Raw genomic sequence first — 23579 nt, forward strand, 5'->3', positions numbered from 1 at the left:
AATACTGAGGCGCTGCTACTCACCTCGTCATTCCAAAATCTGATATCTTCACCACATTATCTTCAGAAAACCAAACAATTTCTTGCAGCCTGTTAAATAGGACGATTTTAGAACAAATGCACAAAATATCTGACACATTAAAGACCCCGTTAACACTTACCAAGTCTCTGTGGATGAAGTTGGAGCTCTCCAGGTAGGCCATCCCCTCACTCACATCCAAACACATCCCCAGCAGGACCTCCTGGGAGAAGTTGCCTTTTCTGGCACGCAAGTAGTCTGTCAGGCAGCCGTTCTCCATGAATTCAAACACCAGATAGATGGGCGAGCGCTGAGTGACCACACCATACAACTGGACCAGCTTACTGTGGGACAGTTTCCTGTGGAGACGGACAATGAGTGACGCAATAAATTCATGGAACACTTTTGAAGTCCTTTGAAACATACAGCATGAGTTACTCACATCATCACTTGTGCTTCCTCCTTAAATTCCTCCTCTGACATGAATCCCTCTCGGACGGTCTTAACTGCAACCTGCTGGTCATTCCAGCATCCCTTCCAGACCAAGCCAAACTGCCCGCTGCCCAGTTCCTCGCTTAATGTCAGTTCATCAGGGTGAATCTCCCATTTATCTGTAAAACGCACAGACTTTGTCGCATTTTACAAAAGAAGTGGTTATATACTATTTTAAAAGTTTGGGGTCTGTACGATTTTTGTAATGTTTCTGTAAGAAGTCTCTTATGTTCACCAACTATGTTCACCAACTAAGACACAGACTATGGTCCAGTCTTGAGTGTTACATGATCCTTAAGAAACATCTTAATATGCTGGTTTTGGTGTTTAACAAAAATAAAAAAAAATTCTTATTATAATCAATTTTAAAAACAGTGCTGCTTGTAGAAACTTTTGAATTTATATATTTTTTTCAGGATAAAAAGCTCAATAGAACAGCATTTATTTCGAAATAGAAATGACGTATTTATAATATACACTTCAATAAAGCTCAAATTTTATTTGACAGCTTAAGTTTACCTGATGACAACTCATCGATCCTTGATCTGTGACATTTCTGGTCACACAGTGCCTCAACCTGGTTATTAAACCTGCCACAGAAACAAGCACAGGACAAAGTGAAGATTCTTACGCAGTTTTAAAATCTGACATTAAAATCGTAAGCTTTACCAACTTTAAGATTTAAAAAAGACAGTTTTTTAAAGCAGTGCTTCTAACAAGTAAGGGACATAGCAACATGCAGCTGATCTTATGTAATGAACATTATTTAAAACATTGGCATGTGATATTTTGTCAGCTTACCTGCCGGATTGTGTTGGTGATAGCGGATGAGCTCTGGAATGGTCGAGAACACGTATTTCTCAGCTAAGTAATACATGACCTTTTCACCTTCTCTTTGCACTTTAATCTGGTAGTGCTTAACTAGGGGATGCTTCTCTCCATTAGTCCTGCAGATGAATGATATTCATCAAAAACACCAGTGTAAGATCAAAAAATGACTTGATAAAATTCTTTGTAAGTAATAATAATTTCATAGCAAAGTAAGCATTTACCCTGCAGCTCTGGAAAATATTGAGACGGTGTAAACACCTGCGTGTTTAGAGTCACGAACGATGAAACCCCCGTCCTTGTTCTGTAAATTAAACCTTTATTTTTAACCATAAATTCAACCATAATTATCAACACTTACCAATATAAATACCATAAATGAGAAAGTATACATAGAATCCTGATTTTTGCTTTATTCTGTGTGCTATGGATAAATGTGTCGATATAAATGTTGTACTAGTGCTTCTGTGGGTGTCAGACGGTTTATGTTAGTTACTGATACTGATTATGACAGACATCTGTTTCATATATCATGTGTGAATGTGAGATCTTTCATAATTTAAACATAACATGTCAAATTCTCTTGACAGGAAGAGAACAGCAGCCACATTCTGGTTTAAAGGGTGTAAATTTCTGTTTGAACTGTGCACTGTTTTGCCTGCACCGTCTGCAGGCATTGCTCTTGCAGGTTTGCAAAGAACCCCAACTTTCTGCAATGCCCGAAAACTGTGAAAATGTACTGAAATGGCATGACATAAGTGTTTAACAAAGTCAGAGTTTACAGTTATCTGACATGGAAACTTTCATTGACTGTCGTTTGTTGGTGGCCTTACCTCTCTCATTAGTAAGCTCTCTGCCTCGGTGCGAGTTATGTCTTTATTGTACCATCTATAAAACCACAAAGCATTGGAAAAACTATTACTGTATACTTAATCGAGATTTGATTATGAATTCAAGACATTTGCTCAAATCTTTTATTCTGTAATATATTGAAGCAGACTTACTCAAATTTCTCGATGTTGTTTGATAATTTTTCTGCAATATATATGCATGGCACCGTGCCAACATTTCTGTAACAGGAGAGAAAAAGAGCAAATAAATATTTTTACTGGTAAGATTTATTTACGTTTCCTACCACTGAGTTTTAATGAACAATTATTTTCCTCTTCCCTGTTTTTGTCATTATTATGCTAAACAAAACTTTAGCAGCTTCATAGAAAACATTCTATATTAATCACTAATGCTGTCATTGTTTATTCTTATATAAGTGCTGTTTTAGTTAGTGAACATATAACCTTGGACTGGCTGAATAATAATAATAGTCATATAATTTTTTTTGTCCCTTTTTAGTTAATACATTTTTTGTATAAAGGCAGCATCTGGATGAAAATAAAATAAAATAAAATAAAATGTTGTGACATTGTTTAATGCTAAATATCATGGATCCTTTGTTTGCCTTTTCAAATCCAAATAAACATATGGGGGTCTTGACGCTGTCAATATATAAACTAGAACCAACTAAACAACATGCTTTTAGGATTTTTTATTACTTTATTCTTTATATATCATTGTAAAACTTCATTATCCAAACATTTTTAAACAGTTAAAATGTAAATTAAGCTGCCCAAATCGGTTAACTGCCAGATTTCATACAAATAATAATAATATTTGATCATGTTGTTTATATAATGCATAGTGAATGATGCTACAGTTAAATGATGCAATAATACAATCCTGTTGTAACTGGTTAAAGTATTTTCAAATAACTTTTTTTTGTAGAGGAACTGATATTGAATGCTGAACTGGTTCATATCTGTTGGGTTTTTGTGTCTGATATTCATGACGGCGAGTGGGAAGGGTGTGGCCTTTAGTTTAATGATCAAATTTTCTTCTTTTACATGTTTATGTAATTCATCACACTTCACAGTGGAGGGACTATTTTAGAAGGCATTATAAAGTGAAGTTATATGCAAAAGTGGTTTAAGATATTTACCCGTCTTTGTCCCTCACTGTCCACCAGTTTGGTTCTGAACTGTCAACGACAAAATACTCTTCATCTTTATGCAGAGGCAGATCAGTATCTTCTACGGGGCTGAAATTCCTCAAAGCCACAACAATCCTGTCCTCTGGATCCGAAGATCGCCGCTAGTGGATAAATACAGACAGCTCAAATTAAAGAATCTCATCCAAACACGGTCATGATTAAACAAAGCTTTTCAACAGCGAAAACAACAGAAACGTTTGAGTAATCTTAAACATTAAAACTGAAATACAAATAAAAATAAGTATAAAATATGCATATATATATATTTATACACATGTATATATATATGGGAAACTGTAAACAGAGATTGGATGACAAACCATTGGATCTGGAGTTGGGGGAAGAGGTTTGGCTGTGGGAAGAAATAAAATGCTTATACATTTTATTTCATTCAAATTTCAGTCATACTCCACATTATAAATACTGCATTCACATACAGTGGAGTGACAATAATGTTATTTGATTTCAAATAAGCAGCTGTTTAAAACAAGAGTCTGCACCTCCACTGGGATAGTATTCACTGCATCCCGTGGCCAGCTTCTCGGTCCGATGACAACATCTCCATTTCCCTTCTCCCCAGAAGTCAGGATGGTACTTCAGAAATAAGCTGTTATTTTGTGTCGCTTCACAGGTTGAAGAAATAACATAAAACACAAAAGATAAAACACACGTGTTTTGAATATTTAAACAAAATCCTAATTCACTCTATACTTAAAACCCTTTTTTTCTTTTCTGTTTTTTACAATGCATATCACTTTCTGTAACAGCTGCTTACCTTCTTTCAGAGCTCTGACCCATTTTAACCTGCATTCGTTATCTGGAGCAAACACATACAGATAGTAGCTGTCATGGGCGACCTGTCAAGAAACAAATGCATGAATAAAAAGTTTAAGCAATGTAAACAAAAACCAAACAGGGATAAAAACCTTTTTAGGCATTTAGGAAAAACACTGACAGATATGATGTAATATCGACATTTTTTAAAAGCCCCTTCTCCTGTATAAGCTCCGACAAAATCTTTAAGCAAAACTCCACTGGATTCTCACCTGGAAAGGGTACTTGTATTCACAGGGAATGGGAACGTCACTGCGAACGATCTCCACACACTTGATATGAGACAGTTCGATGCAGCCTTTCTGAGTTGGCTTTTTCTAAGGCGATAAACAAAGGGATGGCGTTATTTTATTCTTCATTCATCACAGACATTTTCTGAACTTATTAAAAGGGTGAAAAGGTAATTTTACAGTAATACTACAAAACAAACCAGATTAACAGTTACAGTGAGGTGTGTCTACTTACTCCAGGCCGATGTTCAAAGTATGTCAGATCCTGTGTGTTTAACACGAAAATCCTCTCTTTGTAATTGCACGGCGAAGTTCTTCTCTTCTGCTGTGATTTCTTGTACAGTGTTTCCTTTAGGATGACCCTTGGGTACATGGTGAAACCTGGATATTTGACTACCACATGGAAGTTTGACTCATGGCGAATGATGTGTGGCAATCACTAGTTATACACTTGTAGAGCTTACACTGATGTATAAAGCATAGGTTTCCGGAGTTGACACTTTAGGTAAGCCACTTCCTGAGGTAGACTGCACAAAATGATCTCCCAAGCAATCACACACAGACAGAGACACAGCAAACACACACACAAAAATATATGCGGTTTCTCCTGCATTTTTAGGACATTAGTTTGCATGCTTATTAAGCTATTTTTATTGTAATATTATACAGTGCAGGTTATTTCAGTTTCCTTGTGGGAGCATCTGTAACTATCCAATTTAATTTGGTTTCTGTTCCTGTTTCAGGTTGCATTTTGTTTTACCTTTGTCCCTTTTGTATAGAATAGTTTCATGTGTCTTCAGGGCCGTAGCTGGGGTTAGCGGGGCCCCGGTGCAGGTTGTACCAGTGGTCCCTGATTGAAAGTGTTTAATTTGTATGTTCGTTCTGTTTATTTGTTTGTTCTATTTACACAGTTTTTTCAAGTTTGTAAATGTCCAGGTACAGAAACCAAATAATTAAATGTAAAATAGCACTGTAAAAATGTTATATACAGTCAAACCGAAATTTATTCAAACACCTTCAACATTTCTCAAATTATCAGATAGTTTAGAAAATGGTAATAAAATAAGAACTCAGATTTAAACTGTTAGAACAAATTTATCTTGATATTATCAGATAACTTTGATAGAAAGATATGTAATGTATTACAATGAAACAAAACTTCAGACAACTGGCAATACTTTGTTGACCAATTACCAAGAAATTAATAATTTTGTTCAGTCTGTGGTGCATGTGAAAAGGTTGCATTAGTAACTCCAGTAAAAAAAAAAAAAAAAAAAAAAAAAAAAAAAACATTTAAGCAAAACATGGTCAGGGCAAAGTGTCTGAATAAATCTTTGTCATATATATATATATATATATATATATATATATATATATATATATATACACACATACATATATATATATATATATATATATATATATATATATATATATATATATATATATATATTTATTATCAATTTCACTAGTAGTAAAATGTATGAACATTTTTTGGGGATAATATGTCACAGTTCACTTTATGTTGTGACATTTGCCAAGTATGGTAACTCATACTCAGAATTGGTGCTCTGCATTTGACCCATCCAAGTGCAAACACACACACACAGCAGTGAGAAGTGAAAACACCCCCGGAGCAGTGGGCAGCTATATATATCCAGCGCTCAGGAAGCAACTGGGGGTTCAGTGCCTTAATCAAGGTATTGAAGGTGGAAGAGAGCGCTGATCATTTACTTCTCTCCACCTACAAATCCTGACAGCACCGAGACTCGAACCGGCAACCTTTGGGATACAAGTCCAACTCTCTAACCATTAGGCACGTACTAGTAAAAAAAATCTATATTTCTTTCTTTCCTTTTAATTTTTTTAATTTTTCTTTCATTGGATTAAAATTAAACCAGCTAGTAGCTAAATTAGGCACGGTCACTTTAAGAGATAATGAATGCATCCAATATAATACACATACGATTTTTTTCTCAACTGTTTACTTTCACTTAAGACATAACTGACAGTTTTCGAACATACTATCCAAGACGGGTATTTTCACATAATTTTTATGTTTTTTGTCGGAACAAGAGCAAAAACAAAATCGGTGTTCAAGTGTTTTGAGATGTCTCTCTCCGCGTGAGCCTGGACACCAGAACACCGCGGTGCTAAAGTGGGCTCTTACACATTCTTTTCTGTTTGTTTAAACTGCGATTTGTTTTTGTTCGTTCAGGTGCAGGAGAAACTTAAAGGAGAACTTTGCAAAGCAGAGCTCGGTTTAGTGTTCCTGTCTGTGAGACGTGGTTCTATCTTCTGCGTGCGCACCGAACACAGCACACGAGTAACCAGCTGCTCAGTTCAGCTTTTCCGTGTCTTGTGTTTGAAGGCATTAAACTCTTTTGAATGGTTAAATTGGCAAGTGGCAAGGCTTAATAACATGTGAAAATGGTAAGCTTTTCACTTATCCTGTCAGCTGTCCTGAGCGTTTTTTTAGACTGGCCTCAGCTAGATGGTTGAGATCGCCGGGCCCCACCCCCCCTCAGCCGTGGGCCCCAATCGACACCACCTTTCACCCCACTAGCGACGGCCCTGTATGTCTGTCTCTCTAAGTGGCAAACTGTGAAAGTAACATCAATGTAAACAAAGCTCATGGAGGCAGTTGAAAGAGAATAAACTTTCAAATGTTATCCTAAAAAAAAATTTGTGTTCATATTTTTGAGAACCAGCATAATAGACATAAACTTGAAACCTGGCATTACAGGTAAAGGTTGAAAAGTTATCTAACCACAAACATTAATAAAGAAACTGCATCAGTGTAAACTAAACAGTCATATAAAAAGTAACTCAATTACTGTACACATCTGCTATTGGCTACAACAAAGTACGGAATGAAATGACACTGTTTGTTTTTAGTTTTTGTGTAGGCTAAAAGAGTTATAAAATTATGTGAAGAAAGGATAAAAAATTCCATCATATTTACTGGTAGCAGCTTTAATTTTTTTTTTATCTTTTTACTGACAAAACATTTTTTGTTTTTTTCTGACTTTCTGATGATGTTTCAAAAAGTTTCTGTAGGGGATTATATATATATATATATATATATATATATATATATATATATATATATATATATATATATATATATATATATGTATATGTATATATATATATGTATATATATATATGTATATATATATATATATATATATATATATATATATACATATACATATACATATATACATATATATATATATATATATATATATATATATATGTATATATATATATATATTAAAAAACCTTTTATACAACACAATAATTTATAAATTAATAAACAAGAAAATAAAACAACAAAACTGTCAAAAATAAAGTAGAAAATTCCAGGAAGAATGCAATGAAAGTACGAAAATGATCACTTTAACAGTTACTCACCCTTTTTATAGCTTTGACCTTTTTAACCTGCTGTCGATGTCTGAAGCAAACATACATTTATATATACCCGTCATGGACAGTCTGCCAACAAACATTAAGACAAGAATAAACAAACAAGAACTATATTTAAAAAAATATGTATTTCTTATATTTTGTAAATTTCCCTTTTTTTTAAAGCTGATATAAATTAATGTAATTATATTAAGGCTATTTATCAAACCTTAAACTGTAAAGAAAAAAAAAACAGTATTAAACATTCAAACTACGACGTCATTGAATACGCTAGTTTAGGACACGCCCTAATGTGTCTTTGGCCAACGAAATACCTCGTTGCTAAGGGAGTGTGCACCAATGCAATCCATTAATCTTTAGACCTGGAGAAATCGAGAAATCGAGATCGACATGCAAAAGGACTTGGTCGTTTTGCTTATGTTTACTGAAAATCTGTTTACGTAGCTGACATTACTTTTTTTCATTAAAGCCAGCAGTTTGGGTAAGTATTTTTTGTTAAATATTACATTGACGAGACTCGGAATCATCATTCGGTGAGCCGTGGCTTTTAGCTTGTTAGCTCTTTCTAAACCAGTATTGTTGATCAACTAAGTCATGTTTTATTTTACTACATTTCCAAAGCCCTCCAATATGTTTGTTTTACGGTAGTATATTCTAGGAAAGATAAAGTATTTTTTTTAAAGCGAATTGTGTTTGTTATGATTATTATTATTTTGTAGAATGTATCCCCAAGAACTGTTATTTCTTTCTTTATTTATTTTTTACTAATAGTAGCGTTATTGAATAATGTTACTGAGTAATTTAACAAATATATTTGATTATTTTCTAGATTTCCAAAATGGGGGAGCCACAGCAGGTCAGTGCTCTCCCACCGCCTCCGATGCAGTACATCAAGGAGTACACAGATGAAAATGTGCGAAAGGGACTGGCCCCCAAACCCCCTCCTCCTATTCGAGACAGTTACATGATGTTTGGTAATCAGTTCCAATGCGATGACCTCATTATTCGTCCACTGGAGAGCCAAGGCATTGAGCGCCTTCACCCTATGCAGTTTGACCACAAAAGAGAGCTGAAGAAACTAAATATGTCCATCCTGGTCAACTTTCTGGACCTTCTGGACATCCTCATCAAAAGCCCAGGCAGCATTAAGCGAGAGGAGAAGCTGGAGGACTTGAAACTTCTTTTTGTCCACATGCATCACCTCATCAACGAGTACCGTCCCCACCAGGCCAGAGAGACGCTGCGGGTCATGATGGAGGTTCAGAAGAGACAGAGACTGGAGACGGCTGAGCGTTTCCAGAAGCACCTGGAGCGGGTGGTGGAGATGATCCAGGGGTATCTTGCCTCACTGCCTGATGATTTGCCACAACCCAACAGCTCCAGCGTGGGAGAGGCTGGTGGTGTGGCGTCAGCTGGAGACTTCAGACTAAAAACTGAGCCTAGGGATGTAGATGAGACAGGTGTTAGCTGCATGGTTGCACAAACGGACAAGAACGTGCCCAGTAGAAAGGACAAAGTGTGGGATAAGGATGCTGCAATGTGCAGTATTATTGATGAGATGACATAAGCTGACTAAGGATTTTTTTTAATGTTATTCAGGAAATATCAGTTCTTCTACTTTGTTACCAAACTTGGAATAGGCAGCCAACAAGCACAACACACCTACAGGCATTTTTACTGTTTAACAATGTAGCCAGATTACACAGTCACTGAAGAAGAGCTATGTGTGTAAAATAATAAAGGTCTACTGGTCTTTTCATTTTCATATCTCTAACTGTATTTTTGATCATTAAAACAGGCACATTGTTAAGTATAAAATACAGTTTTCAACCATATTTTATAAAATTGTTGGATGCGTACCGCCCATTTGTGTGTGTGTGTGTGTGTGTGTGTGTGTGTGTGTGTGTATATATATATATATGGTCATATAATTAACCTCTGCTCAATTGTTTTATGTAAAGAATAAGCTTAAACCTTAATTTCATCAAACTACTGGTATATAACCTGTTCCCCAGCCTAACAATCGATAATTACAAAAATATGTTGTGTCATGTGATGTTGTTAGGTTATTTAAGTCATTCTCAGTGTCACGGTTATGTGATGCAGATTGGTTGGAGGAAATGCAAACTTATAAAACCTGCACTTATGCAATCTTGTGTAAGTGATCTTTAGTCTAACGAGTGACAAACATTTGAACTAAATAATACTTGTATGCTTGGCAAGTATTCACAAAGCCTCTGTATTTGCAGTGTCATCTTAATAAGCTGTTTTAAAGTTTTTCTGCTGACCAATATGTCACTAAACATCTGTAAGATACATAAGAATGTTACAAAGCAACTGTACTAAGATTTATGTAACTTTAGTAAACTAACGTTACTTTATGTTGAAGAATACTAGAACAACGTATGATTCATGTTTAATTAACATTAATACAGTCTTGTTCCTCGTGGCTGTAGTATTAGTGACCCTCAATGTAGAATCTAGGAAAGCCCTTTATGCTTTTTAATACCTAAAGCAAAACTTTTTCCTACATGAGTTAAATCCTGAAATACACAAGAGAAACGCAAGAAAGCAACTCGTTATAATTAGCATAATTATTAAACACCCATATGTCCATGGCACGGTTTGCTCTGTAGGCGTCTGTCATTAAAGTAGTGCGCGAGATTCCCTGTTATGAAACGCGGCGTTTGCTGTTTCACAACAGGGCGGAACGCGGAGCGCGGAGCCAATGGGAAGCACCACAACGCGTCACGTGTTTTTTTTTATTTATGTAAGGTAATGTGTCAGAAGCGAACCCAGCATAATCTTCATGCTACACAAGAGAAAAATGTTGTTTTTGCGAGCTTAAAACAGAGATCCATCGGTTGCTTTTTATTTTGTCCTTGTACTGCGTTGATGGAGTTCGGAGGAGTCGTGCTGATCGGACTGAAGCGGAGCCAACCAATTCATCATGCACAACAAGGGAAAACGTTACTCTCACAACAAAGACTGAGATATGATTGACAATGGATAATCATACGTATTAAATCGACTGTCATATAAAAGTCAGTTGGAGAGGGATTCCTAAAGCATGCTCTTTGCACAATTTCGCAGACATTGTCATCGGCCTTTGGAAGCTTATAACAGCAGCGATCACGAAATGAGATAGGACAGAGCTGTTAAACTGCCCATGTCGTTAAACTTTTTTTTTTTTACATGTCACATGTCGTGCTAAAGGATAAAGCTGTGTAACTTTGGAGAAAAGGTATCAGCTGTCACACCGGGTGAAGAGTCGAGCATGGATCTGCTGGAGTGTCCGATCTGTCTGTTCCTCATGTGCGAGCCCATGACCATGAGCTGCGGTCACTCTTTCTGCAGGAGATGCATGGGAGCCTTCCTGCCCTCGCGATGCCCCACATGCAAAGAACGTTTAAAACAGAGAGATGCAAAAAACATCAAAAACAACGTGTTGCTCTTCAGCGTCCTTGAGAAATGTTGTCCCGAAGAGACTAAGATGAAATGTCACATTCAAGAGAAACTGAAAACGAGCGAGTTTACAGAAGCGCTGCGTATTGCTGATGAAGGGATCGAAATGGGTAAGGATGCAAACGCCGTTTACCAGCGAACTGACCTTATGCAACCTCGCTGGTGTTTATAAACAAAGAGGAACGTTTAGAGTCCCGTCTCGGTTATGCATGCAGGTGCAGATGCTTGGACTGTAGCTGTGTCTTAAGCCTAAGGTTGAAAACTAAAAAAAAAAAAAAAAAGAATACACCAGCAGAGTAATTTTTATTTTTAATATGTTTAGTTCTTGCACTGTGCTCGAACGTGCTTTCGAAACATACAGTGCGACTAATGTTGTTGACCGAAACATTCTAATCAACCGATTTTTTTTTTATACATTTTTTTTTTATTGAGTCAAAACATACAAAACATACGAATGAACAAAAATCTAACGATCCGGGAACAGTTACCGGGACACATTACCTCAGTGTGAAAAGGTAATCAGAATACCGAACTAATGACTTGTATGAGCCGAGTCTTTTTTTATGAATCAAAACATAAGTAAACCAAAACATTTCACTGTCTGGCTCGGAGGGGGAAAAAAAGTTACTGTAGCAAATTGTACTTAAGACTAGTGTTAATGATTGGTTCATATAAGAAAGTGTAAATGCACATTATTATTCAATAGGCATACACCATTAATCACCTTTTTATGAAATATATGTTTAATTTTTTTTCTCCAGTATTTCTATTTAGTGTATAGTTAGTCTGTAAATGCACTGCATTTATACCACCTCTAAAAAGTACACACATTTTGGTGCGTAAGTGCGCAAAGTGACATGTAACATGCCTAGTTAGTGCTGTCTAGATAGGGAACATTTCTTTTTCTTGATGTGCAGGATATTTATAACCCATAATAATAACTGCCACTTGCCTTTTATAGGACATTTTTGAAAGCACACTTAATTCTGCAAATGTAGGCCAATGAGTCGGTGAACCTCACACTAATGAAAAAAAGAATGCATTCAATGTAATGACAAAACTCCAGAAATATAATGATTTTAATTACATTTTAATAAGTAACTGTATTAGTAATATTGTACATCAACCATGTCAGTTCATGTCATCACTGTGGAAAATGCATCAGAGAGATGATGTAATGAATATACTTAATGCATGTTTTGAATCAGATCAATCTTTTACAGCCTGTAAACACAGGTAGGCAGAAATAATGAAAGCCATATGCAGCAGGAGTTTGAAATCTTTGAAATATTTGCCCTAGATTGCAGCATTTTCACACAGCGTGGGTTAGTTGAAGACTGTTTGATATTGTCTTTGTGATCCACCTACTCTCACACAAGTGAGTGGAGAGCCGTGGTTGTTGAAAGCAACAGTGATTTCATAATCTCAGGTCTCCTAAAGGGTTAATGGGCAGCAGAAAAAGTGGGTTAAAACATGCTGTGAGTGGCTGATGTCACTAACAGACAGAAGCCAAGGGTAAATAAGGCTATGAAAGCACTTCTAGGGAACACTTTGGTGAAATAACAACCCTCCCCCAGGTATACAATCTACACAAAGGAGACATTATAGAAAATATTGTAAGATGCACAAATGTAGTTGTGGAGAATTGGGTGCATGAATGTATCCCGTGACAGTATGAGCTAGCACAGTTTGATAATATTGTAAGTTTCTTCTCTTGTAGATATAACATTACTCTTTACAGCAACAGTACCATTTGCCCTTTAGTGAATTACGTATCATTTTACAGCCACTGAATGACTGCAATTATCTGTCTAGTAACATAAACCTCCGAGGCCAAATCGAGATGTCTGTCAACTCTTTGAATCCAATTAGAGACAGTTTCCTGTACACTCAGCGTTTTGCCCCACATATACTTTCCATGTTGTGTAACCAAGGATCCTATGACATAATCTGGTTTTGTATGGGTAACAACCTGGTTATTTCATCTGTCAAAGTGCACAGTTAAGTTACGTACATGCAGCTTGCATTTTTTCCCTCTTTATATAATAGAAATGTTGAATTCTAGTCATTGTCAGATCCCTTTGTAGTTGTATTTGATTGATCTTAGATTAATGCGCGCTCATCCACCTCTTCCTTTGTGTATTTTGTAGCAGGTGAACTACATCAGTTGCATCTGATTTTTATGCATCAGGCATTTTATTTCTTCTTTTTGGATTATGCTATTAGGTTGGCCTTTTTGTTTATGCCCACTCAAAATGATCAAAACAGATAAAAGCCTATGTCTGAAATACTACACTGTTCATCTTTTCGTGAATCTACAGTCCCTGAAGATGTGAGTCTTAAAGTGTGGCGAGCTGAGGCCTGCATGGGCCTCCGTCGCTTTTCGGATGCCCTCCGTGACCTGGATGACCTGTGCTGTGTGCGACCCAACTGGACCGAGGTGAGGGCCGTTTTTGCTTTCTCATAGCATAATATTATGGAAATGACTGACAGCTTTGCAGATATGCAATATCTGTTGATATGGCTTGCGCACATTTTGAGATTTGACATTTTTCTCACAGAAATATACTGTCATGTTACATATTACCATACATATCACTGTTCAGTTAAAATCAATGAAATATTCTGTAACATTATGAATATAAAGGATTTATATGTATAATGTTACAGAATATTTATATAATATTTAGTTAAAGAACTTTTCTATTTCTGTTTTCAAGTAAATGCTGCTGTTATGAACCTTTAATATTAAGCAGAACGACTATTTTCAATGTTTATAATAATATGTTTCTTGAAGTGCCAAATCAGCCTATTAGAATGATTTCTAAAGGATCATGTGACACTGAAGACTGGAGTAAAGATGCTGAAACATGTGGCTTTACCATCACAGGAATACATTCTATTTTAAAATATATTCAAATAGAAATTGTAATTGTTATAATATTAATATATGTTTTGGATCAAATAAATGCAGCCTGGATAAGCATAAGAGACTCATATTTTATGTCTTTACGGACCCCAAGCTGGTTCAAATTGGCACAATAAAGCACTGCTGAAAACTTTGTAAAACAGCAGATTTACATTTATACCTGAGGATTTTGCTATTGTGTTTGTTATAAGTTATTTTAAACGTTATATTTAATAAATTAAATAGGGCTACCTGTGATAATTTGTGGTTGAATTCTATGTTTTGTAGGGTTTCTTTCGTAAAGGGAACGTACTTCTTGAAATGGGCAGACGGACTGAAGCCCTCATTCAGTTTTACCGTTGCCTGAAGCAGCAGTCTGATTTTGCCCCTGCAAAAAGTCAGATTAAGAAGGTGAGCTTTCAAAAATCCGGTATGATGGACAAAGCATTTTCTGGAAATAGAATCATACCTTTTAGAATCATTTTGAGGGATTCAGTACCAAAACATCCATTCAGAGAGCATTTTCTGCTTTAAAACATAAACAAATGTTTCTATGATACCCTCACTGATTCGTATGCAGATCTTAGAGGCAGAGGGCATGGCTGTACCAGAAGAAGTTCCACGGATGCTGCATGTTGTGTCTGAGTACTTGCAGGATCTCTGTCCTATCACCAGCTCTGTAAGCCCCTTGTGTCCAGATGCTCAGCGCTACTCCCACAACGATACCGAAGGTCAAAGTGATCCCGTGCAGGTGAGGTGTGCGCACTGCACTAATGCTGTTGTAACTTTACTTTTGCAATGTAACATTGGTAATGTTAACATCATTAGGAAAAGTTTTTGCTTACTCTCAGGCTCTGTTCTGTTCTGTCCTAGAATGCAACTAAAGTGAAGCACGGCACCAGCAGCGAGTGCTGCCTGAGCCTGTGTCAGGCCGTGTCCTTCCTCCCCACTGCTGAGGATGATGAGGAACTGATGACGAAGAGAGAAGAGAAACAGAACAGAGGTGAAAACATCTTAAAGGGATATTTCACCCAAAATGAAAATTTTGTCATTACTCACTTACCCCCATGTCATTCCAAACCCGTAAAAGCTATATATAATTTTTTTTATTCACATACAAAAAGTATTCTCATCGCTTCATGACATTACAGCCGAACCACGGATGTTAGCTGGACTATTCTGATGATGTCTTTCATACTTTTCTGGACTTTGACAGTGTAACTTACTTGGCAGTCAATGGGATAGCACAAGCTTCCCAATTTTCATCCAAAATATCTTAAATTGTGCTCTGAAGACGAACAAAGCTTTTATGGGTTATGAAAGACATGGGGGGTAAGTGATTGATGACAAACTTTTCAGGAAAGGGCAGGAGTAACCCTTTAATCACTACTATAGAACAACCATAATGCATACACATTTGAACATATAACATTTAGGAACTGTTAAAACATTGATTTAGTACTAAATATAATACAATAAACCTTTATTGCTTAAGTATGAAACAGTTTTAATATTAAAAATCATATTAAACATTTTACATTAATTTAGATTTTCTAGATTACTTTGGGTTTTGTAAGTTCTTTGTTCATTAGTAACAGGCAAACATAATGGCTTATACATTTACATTATTATTAAAATAGTTAATAATAATTGTTATTAACAGACCCCAGCATCCTCCATACAATGGGTAAGTCACTGAAGATGAAATCTGTTCAAGCTTGATTTAGTTTGTTTGATTCTGTAGGTGTGTGCAGCGTGGCCAGAGAGTCCTGCCTCAGCGTCCTGACTGTGAGTGATTTTGAGTGCCCTCTCTGCATCAGGTCAGTGGACATTTATACTGTGTCCTGCTTCACTGCCATTGTTTCCTGCTACCAGACACTTGTATTTCCTTTAGTTTTGCTATGGTATTTAAATGGTAGATTGCAGCCTATTTGAAGATGCAATATTTTTGCAATACTTTAAACCGGTGTAATTCAATAGGTTATTTGCATATTACGTCATTGCGAAATGCAGCTGGAGGGCACAAAGTGATTATTTTATATGGTAATCGCCTATTTATTAATTATGTTTTGCAATGTTTATGGATGCCCAAATCGTTTAAACTGAGAAACCACAAGGGAGCTTTATCATATACAGAGATGTTGTTGTTCATAAGGAAAAAAAGGCAAGAAACTGAATGAAAAATGCAGTTTTTAAACCTGCTTCTGTGGTTGAGAGGAGCCGATTCGGAAAATGCTTGTGTGCGCAAATGGTTAATATAAGATATTAAGATATTAAGATATCAATAAAGAAATATATAAAAAGATACAGGGCTGCCAACTCTCACGCATTCAGCATTAGACAGTCAGAATTCACTCAATTTTAAGTGATACACGTAGACACAATGTAAATATGTGCAGTTTAGAGAGCTGCATTGATTATAACAGAACACCGCGAGATTGCATTAAATTGAAGTGAGTCACCGCTTTTTAGTGATTTATATGCAAGCAATTTTAGCTCACTTTTTAGGCTATAATCAATTTAGAATTTAAAGGGGGGGGGGGGTGAAATGCTCGTTTTCACTCTATATCCTGTTAATCTTGAGTACCTATAGAGTAGTACTGCATCCTTCATAACTCCAAAAAGTCTTTAGTTTTATTATATTCATAAGAGAAAGATAGTCTGTACCGATTTTTCCCGGAAAAACATGACCGGCTGGAGGCGTGACGTGTGGGCGGAGCTAAACAATCACGAGCGCCAGTAGGCTTTTGCGTTGAGAGCGTTTGGAAGCTGTGACATTATCGTGAGGACAAAACCATCATCCAAAACAAACCATGGCTAACAGTCAGATTCAGCCGTTTATTTATGATCCAGAATCAGATCCCGAGGCTGAACTGAACGAGAGCAGCAGCAGCAATGACTCGCTCCGAGCGGGGCTCGAACCCGGGTCTCCGGCATGGGAGGGGACGCACTAACAAGGAGGCAGAGATATTTTAAGCAGTTTTACTCACCGCCTGCGGTTCCAACACATGATCGTGACCCTTTTTCGTTGGGATTGCATCATCCTTAAGAAATAAATGATACGCAAATCCGTCGTCAAACTGGGCCTTGTTTGTAAAACAAGCATCTTCGAAATGCAGGGAACAAACAAAAACACTTGCACAACTCCGTTGATGCTCTGTAAAAATAAACTCCATTCACTGGTCCCTTAATGCTGTTTTTTCTGGTAATCTGTGCAGGGTTGTCTTGCCCTGGCAACAAAAACACACTTCTTTTGTGACTTTCGCGACGCTCTCGCTCTGATCAGTGAATTGCTCTGATCAGTGAAATGTCTGTGCTCAGCCTCGCTATACGGGAGCGCGCGCTCTTCCGGCAGAAGTGCCTTAGGACCCATATAAGGAAATTCTGCTCCATCTAACGTCACACAGAGCCATACTCGAAAAAAACTTTCAAACTTGACAAACCGGAAGGAGTATTTTGGGAACAAAAATACTCCTTCAAACATACAACTTAATTTTTGAAACTTTGTCCATGTTTAGCATGGGAATCCAACTCTTTAACAGTGTAAAAAACTCAGTATGCATGAATTGGCATTTCACCCCCCCTTTAAATAAATGTTTAAATAAATGCTTGTTTTACAAGCTGCTAACAGAACCAATGGCCACCCACACTGTACATGCAGCAAAGTTTCAGGACTGACATACTGTATATCCTCACTTTCAAAATAGCTTGTTTGCAATCAGGGTATTTGGTAATTGCCCACTTCTTATCTTTGATCCTGTCATGATTAATGGATTAAAGGTTATTCTATGAGCCGGTGACGACTCCCTGTGGACACACCTTCTGCAAAAACTGCCTTGAGAGAAGTCTGGACCATAATCTACGCTGTCCACTTTGTAAACAACCACTGCAGGAGGTACTACAAAAACACAGACTCTTACAATAATTACATGTTTTTAACATTTAGAAGCATGTAGAATCAAATCCAGTAGTTGAATCCTTCTAAAGTCAATCACATTGTTTTCATTAAAAAGCTGAGCAAATCATGTTGCATAGAAGTCTCACCTCTTTCCTTCCTATTGCAGTATTTTAAGAACAGAAAGTACAACCCCACCGTGCTGCTGCAGGAGATTATGTCCCGCCTCTTCCCCCAGCAGTTGGCTGAGAGGAAACAGGTGCATGAGGCGGAGATGGCAGAGCTCTCAAAGTGAGTGCCCCTCTCGGAGATAATGAAAAACCGCGGTCCTGTCTATATACTGCAATTTATAAGTTACTCCTCTGCTGCTTGACTCCAATATCTGCATTGCTTTTTACAATGAAATGGGATAAAAATTAGATGGTTAAAATGTCTAGCAGTCCTAACATTTTATTAGTGGTTTATTAGCAGTCCAGAAACAGTTTGATACTGGGAAATGTTATGCAAAAGCAATCTTAAAATGAATTGCCCTCTCTTATCTCTAGTTTGACTAAGGACATCCCAATCTTTGTGTGCACGGTGGCGTACCCTGGCATCCCGTGTCCACTGCACATCTTTGAGCCTCGTTACCGTCTGATGATGCGGCGATGTATGGAGACGGGCACCAAAAAGTTTGGCATGTGCAGCTACGAGCACGGCAAAGGGTATACAAATAGGTTATGCTAACTTTTGTGTCTTTACAGCTTTTAAGAAACTTTATGTGTCATTAATTAAATAAATATATATATATATATACATATACACCCTAGCTTTTTTTAAAGTTTGGGGTTAGTAGTGTACATATGTGTATATCTATGGAATATAAACATACCGTATTTTCCGGACTATAAGTCGCACTTTTTTTCATAGATTGGCTGGTCCTGCGACTTATTTAACAAAATTAATTTGACATGAACCAAGAGAAATTAACTAAGAGACAAAAAATTACCGTCTACAGCCGCGTTCTTGGTTCTAAATAAATGGGACTTATAGTCCAGTGCAACTCATATATGTTTTTTTCCTCATCATGACGTATTTTTTGACTGATGCGACTTATACTCAGGTTCGACTTATTGTCCGAAAAATACGGTATATGGAATATGGAATGCCTTTCAAGTGTTTTGATCCCAGTATTTCCTGTGATAGCTTTGCAGATTATGGCTGCATGTTGGATATTTTGGATCTGGATTTGCTTCCTGATGGTCGCTCCTATGTGGATACAGTGGGAGGAAGTCGCTTCCGAGTGCTCAGGAGAGGACAGAGGGATGGCTACCACACTGCTGATATTGAGTACCTGGAGGACCACAAGGTCAGAGGTTACATAGTCTCACCAGACCTTCAGACTGATGGCTGTAGGTCTGGAATCTATGGCAGCTTTCATTGGCTAATGCCTGCCTATGAGGCCGCTTGACCGACATGTCAAAAAACCAATCACAGTTTGTTTTGTTCAGCGTCATGCTTCGGGGTGTGGAAATGTTGCAACAATAACAGAACGGTGTGTAAAACTCTCGGACGTATTTGAAAGATGCGGCAAACTTTTAATATTTTAGATACTTTTAAATATCCAGCATTTAGTTGATCCTGATAAGCGCTCATCGTCACAGTTGTACACACAACGGCTTTCTTCTTTCGTGAGGGGGTTTGGCACCACAACATTTTTGTTTCCAGGCAGAACGTTAAAGAATGTGACACACACGTCTCTCGGAAATCCCGTATAATTCAACCAATCCAATGACGACTTTGACACTTCTGAAGTGTTTCCACATTTGGTCCTATATACATCAGTCTGAGGATGAGAATAGAGATTACAGACTGCCATATCTCAAATTTCAGATCTCAGACCAAGAAAAATTATTTTGGAAAAGGTCTTTATTGCAAGCAGTATTAAGTCTGCATGACAAATATTCAAAATTGAATCCGTATAATCAGATTCACTGCCTAGAATGTAAATTAGATTGTGCTCATGGGGCTTTATTACATAAACATCTGAAATTCAAGAGTTCTATCTAATCTGTTTAGGAACCTTGATGATTTTAGTTAGTTTGATAAGATCTTAACTTATTTTAAGATTAACTTACTAAGATTAGTTTCTGATAGGAAGTTTCTATAATACAGTCTTTGATTGTAAATGAAACTGCACATCTCGTATTAAAGGTTACAGTCCCTGTCGTAAAGGAGATCTGGCACATGTTTAAATGAGATGTTTCCGGATGGCACACTTCCAATCAATAACTTATCAAATGTATGGCCTGCTATCTACTGTAGATACTTTCAGTATAGTATTCTTCCAAAGCAAGATGTGGTAGTGTAGTCGTAAGCTTTTCCTGCCATATTAACTATCAGTCACAAATAACAATTTTATTACATAGTATATGAGATATTATAGCCTATAGTAAAAATAACATTTCAGCATTTTATATTAAAACAGTAAAGAGTTGCTTTGTCCTGTTGTGGAACTGTATTTAATTTTGACTTCTGAATTTGAAGTCTGTGAAAAGCAATATTAAATATGTGTTCTGAATTTGCAGAAAATGTAGAAAAAGGTGTTACTAACCACCCAGCCAAAATTGTTTTCATTTGGGTGGTCATTTATTTTGTGTGGATATAATCATACATTCATTATATTCATTAAAATAATTAATTTTACCATGGTGAATAAGCCGAGGGTAACGGTTGCTTTATCACCAGTTTGAAACTTAATTTGGATATGTTCGACAATCGTATCTAAAGTAAAAAGAAACATACACAAACAAAAACCAAATTAAACCTCCTGATGCGTCTTTTTCTTCTTCTTGCTTTATGTCAGATCACAGACTTATAACTGCATTACCGCAAACCTATCTCTCAAGTGGACCATTGACACTCTATCTACAATCTCAGTTAGGACTGTCAATGGCTACTGCTCTGGGTGTGTGTTCACGGTGTGTGTGTGTGTTCACTGCTGTGTGTGTGCACTTCGGATGGGTTAAATGCAGAGCACAAATTCTGAGTATGAGTCACCATACTTAACTGTATGTCACTTCACTTCACTAATGAAATGCTTTAAGCAACAATGTGGCTGTTTTGTACAGTCTGGCTTTCTGTTGCATTTTCCCTGTGGTTATGTGTCTAATCACCTAAATAAGATCGAGTCACAATTGAGGATTAAATGAAAAGCATCTATTAAAGATTCATGAGAGAGAGTTATTACTGCTATCACACGCATGAGACTGTGATGGATTGCTTATGATGACATTAAACACAAAACCTTTTGTTAGTACTGCAAATTGAATATCAAGTAAATACTTAATGTTAATTAGTGTTAACTGCATGTGTATTCAGCAGACATTAGGAAGAGGAGCTTGTGATTAACTGCCTGGTAGTCAACAAATGCAAGCTCTTTTCGAACCCATGCATATTATGATTATATTATTTTATCCTCTGTTTGAAGTTGAGTGTGACAGTAAAACTTGTCTATGCACATAACATTTGCATACATTTGGGTTTAGGTTGAAGGCGCCGAGCTTGAATTATTGCAGCTACTCCATGACAGCGTGTATCAGCAGGCGAGAGAGTGGTACCACCGTCTGAACAGCCGCATTCAGGAGCAGATCACCCGGCAGTATGGCATCATGCCCGAGAAAGAGGACGACATTCAGGTCAGAGCCCACAGAATATTGCATTTGTTAACAGAACTATTTAGTAGTACCGTATTTTTTGGACTATAAGTCGCACCTGAGTATATGTCGCATCATTCCAAAAATACGTCATGATGAGGGAAAAAAACATATATAAGTATATGCACTGGACTATAAGTTTCATTTATTTAGAACCAAGAACCAAGAGAAAACATTACCGTCTACAGCCGCGAGAGGGCGCTCTATGTGTTCAGTGTATCCTACAGGAGCACTGAGCATCATCTCTGGCAGCATAGAGCGCCCTCTGGCGGCTGTAGACGGTAATGTTTTCTATTGGTTCAGTTCTCTTGGTTCATTTATTTCGGTTCATGTCAAATTAATTTTGATAAATAAGTCGCACCTGACTATAAGTCACAGGACCAGCCAAACTATGAAAAAAAGTGTGACTTATTGTCCGGAAAATACGGTAACTTCTTAAAGAGAATGAATGTGTCTTTGTACATTGCAGGCATCTGCTAATGGGCCGGCCTGGTGCTGGTGGCTCCTGTCAGTGCTGCAGCTAGATCCAGCCTATCAGACCACCGTCCTGTCTCTGACATCCCTGAAGGACAGACTGGGTCATCTACGTATCGTACTAGAATACTTCTCTCAGAGCTAGGACGGAGACACATTATGTGCCTGCCCGTATCTCTGATCACATCACATGCATGCACCACGGAAGACATACATTTTTTTTATTTTTTATGTACATTTTAAATTCAACTGCAAGTGATTTGTTTGCTCTTGCCAATTTTTTTTCTTTTTCTGATCATAATCGACACACAAGATCTCTTGTGCTTGGTAACACATTGGGCAGCTGTGATATGGGTTGGTTAAAAATGAGATGACCTGTACAACTATTGAATTAATCTTTACTAATTCTTGAGTCGAGCACCAAATAGCCAAGGACTCATTCTACACTGAACAGCTGTTTACTGATTCATGCTGTTCGCTTCATTTAACATCATCAGAGTGGATGCCAAATGTTGCAGCTAGATTTGTTGACATGCTTTGAGATGTTTCCAGTAGTACTGGTCCCTGGATTTTTTAAATATGTGGCCGAGAGGGAAACAGTTGGCCCAAGAGATTGACGACTGAATAGGAACTCATTGATTATGCATGAATGAAACACTTATGACTGCAGCCTCAAAATCCCACAATTCCAGCAGTAACTTTTAGTAGAATCAGAAATAATATTATCCTCCGTAACAGAGGAGGAGTTCTATTAATATTGCAGTACCAATGGCACAGAATACTACCTGAATGAAAGCTGCTAGCTGTGCTTGTTCCATTCGTAGTATTACATGTGTTGCAAACTTGCTGGCATGATAGTAGAGAAGAGAGAGGAAGGGATTCCTTCTGTTAAGGTACTCTACCATTCAAAAATCTGGGCTCAGTAAGATTTTAGAAAGAAATTAACAGTTTTATTTAGCAAAGATGCATAGAACTGATTAAATGTGACCACATATTTCAAAAGATTTCTATTTTAAACATTGTTCTTTTTAACTTCTTATTCATCAAAGAATACTGAATTTTTTTTTAATCTATTTCCACAATAACATTATGCAGCACAACTGTTTTCAACGTTGATAATGCTAAGAAATGTTTCTTGAGCACCAAATCAGCATATTAGAATGATATCTGAAGGATCATGTAACACGGAAGACTGGAGTAATATAAAAAAATTCACCTTTGGCTTTACAGAAAAAAAATATAAAAGAATATATCAGAATATAAA

General features: G+C 37.0%; 2 protein-coding genes and 1 pseudogene across 2 annotated transcripts; 2 read left to right on the plus strand and 1 right to left on the minus strand.

The window, feature by feature from the left end:
* Nucleotides 1-19: 19 nt before the first annotated feature.
* On the minus strand, nucleotides 20-5236 carry LOC113057997 (tyrosine-protein kinase ITK/TSK-like; annotated as a pseudogene).
* A 2966-nt stretch (nucleotides 5237-8202) lies between these two features.
* Nucleotides 8203-9643, plus strand: LOC113058001 (mediator of RNA polymerase II transcription subunit 7-like). Its single transcript, XM_026225672.1, has 2 exons — nucleotides 8203-8359; nucleotides 8708-9643. The coding sequence occupies exon 2, from the start codon at nucleotides 8717-8719 to the stop codon at nucleotides 9443-9445; it is 729 nt and encodes a 242-aa protein (XP_026081457.1). The 5' UTR covers nucleotides 8203-8359; nucleotides 8708-8716; the 3' UTR covers nucleotides 9446-9643.
* A 996-nt stretch (nucleotides 9644-10639) lies between these two features.
* On the plus strand, nucleotides 10640-23408 carry LOC113057999 (LON peptidase N-terminal domain and RING finger protein 1-like). Its single transcript, XM_026225671.1, has 12 exons — nucleotides 10640-11453; nucleotides 13665-13783; nucleotides 14540-14662; nucleotides 14832-15002; nucleotides 15125-15254; nucleotides 15996-16071; nucleotides 18032-18146; nucleotides 18316-18437; nucleotides 18692-18850; nucleotides 19332-19494; nucleotides 21674-21823; nucleotides 22311-23408. The coding sequence occupies exons 1-12, from the start codon at nucleotides 11156-11158 to the stop codon at nucleotides 22458-22460; spliced, it is 1776 nt and encodes a 591-aa protein (XP_026081456.1). The 5' UTR covers nucleotides 10640-11155; the 3' UTR covers nucleotides 22461-23408.
* The last annotated feature ends 171 nt before the right edge of the window (nucleotides 23409-23579 follow it).

The sequence above is a fragment of the Carassius auratus genome, chromosome 39 (genome assembly GCF_003368295.1).
Source record: "Carassius auratus strain Wakin chromosome 39, ASM336829v1, whole genome shotgun sequence".
In the NCBI taxonomy this organism is placed as follows: domain Eukaryota; kingdom Metazoa; phylum Chordata; class Actinopteri; order Cypriniformes; family Cyprinidae; genus Carassius; species Carassius auratus.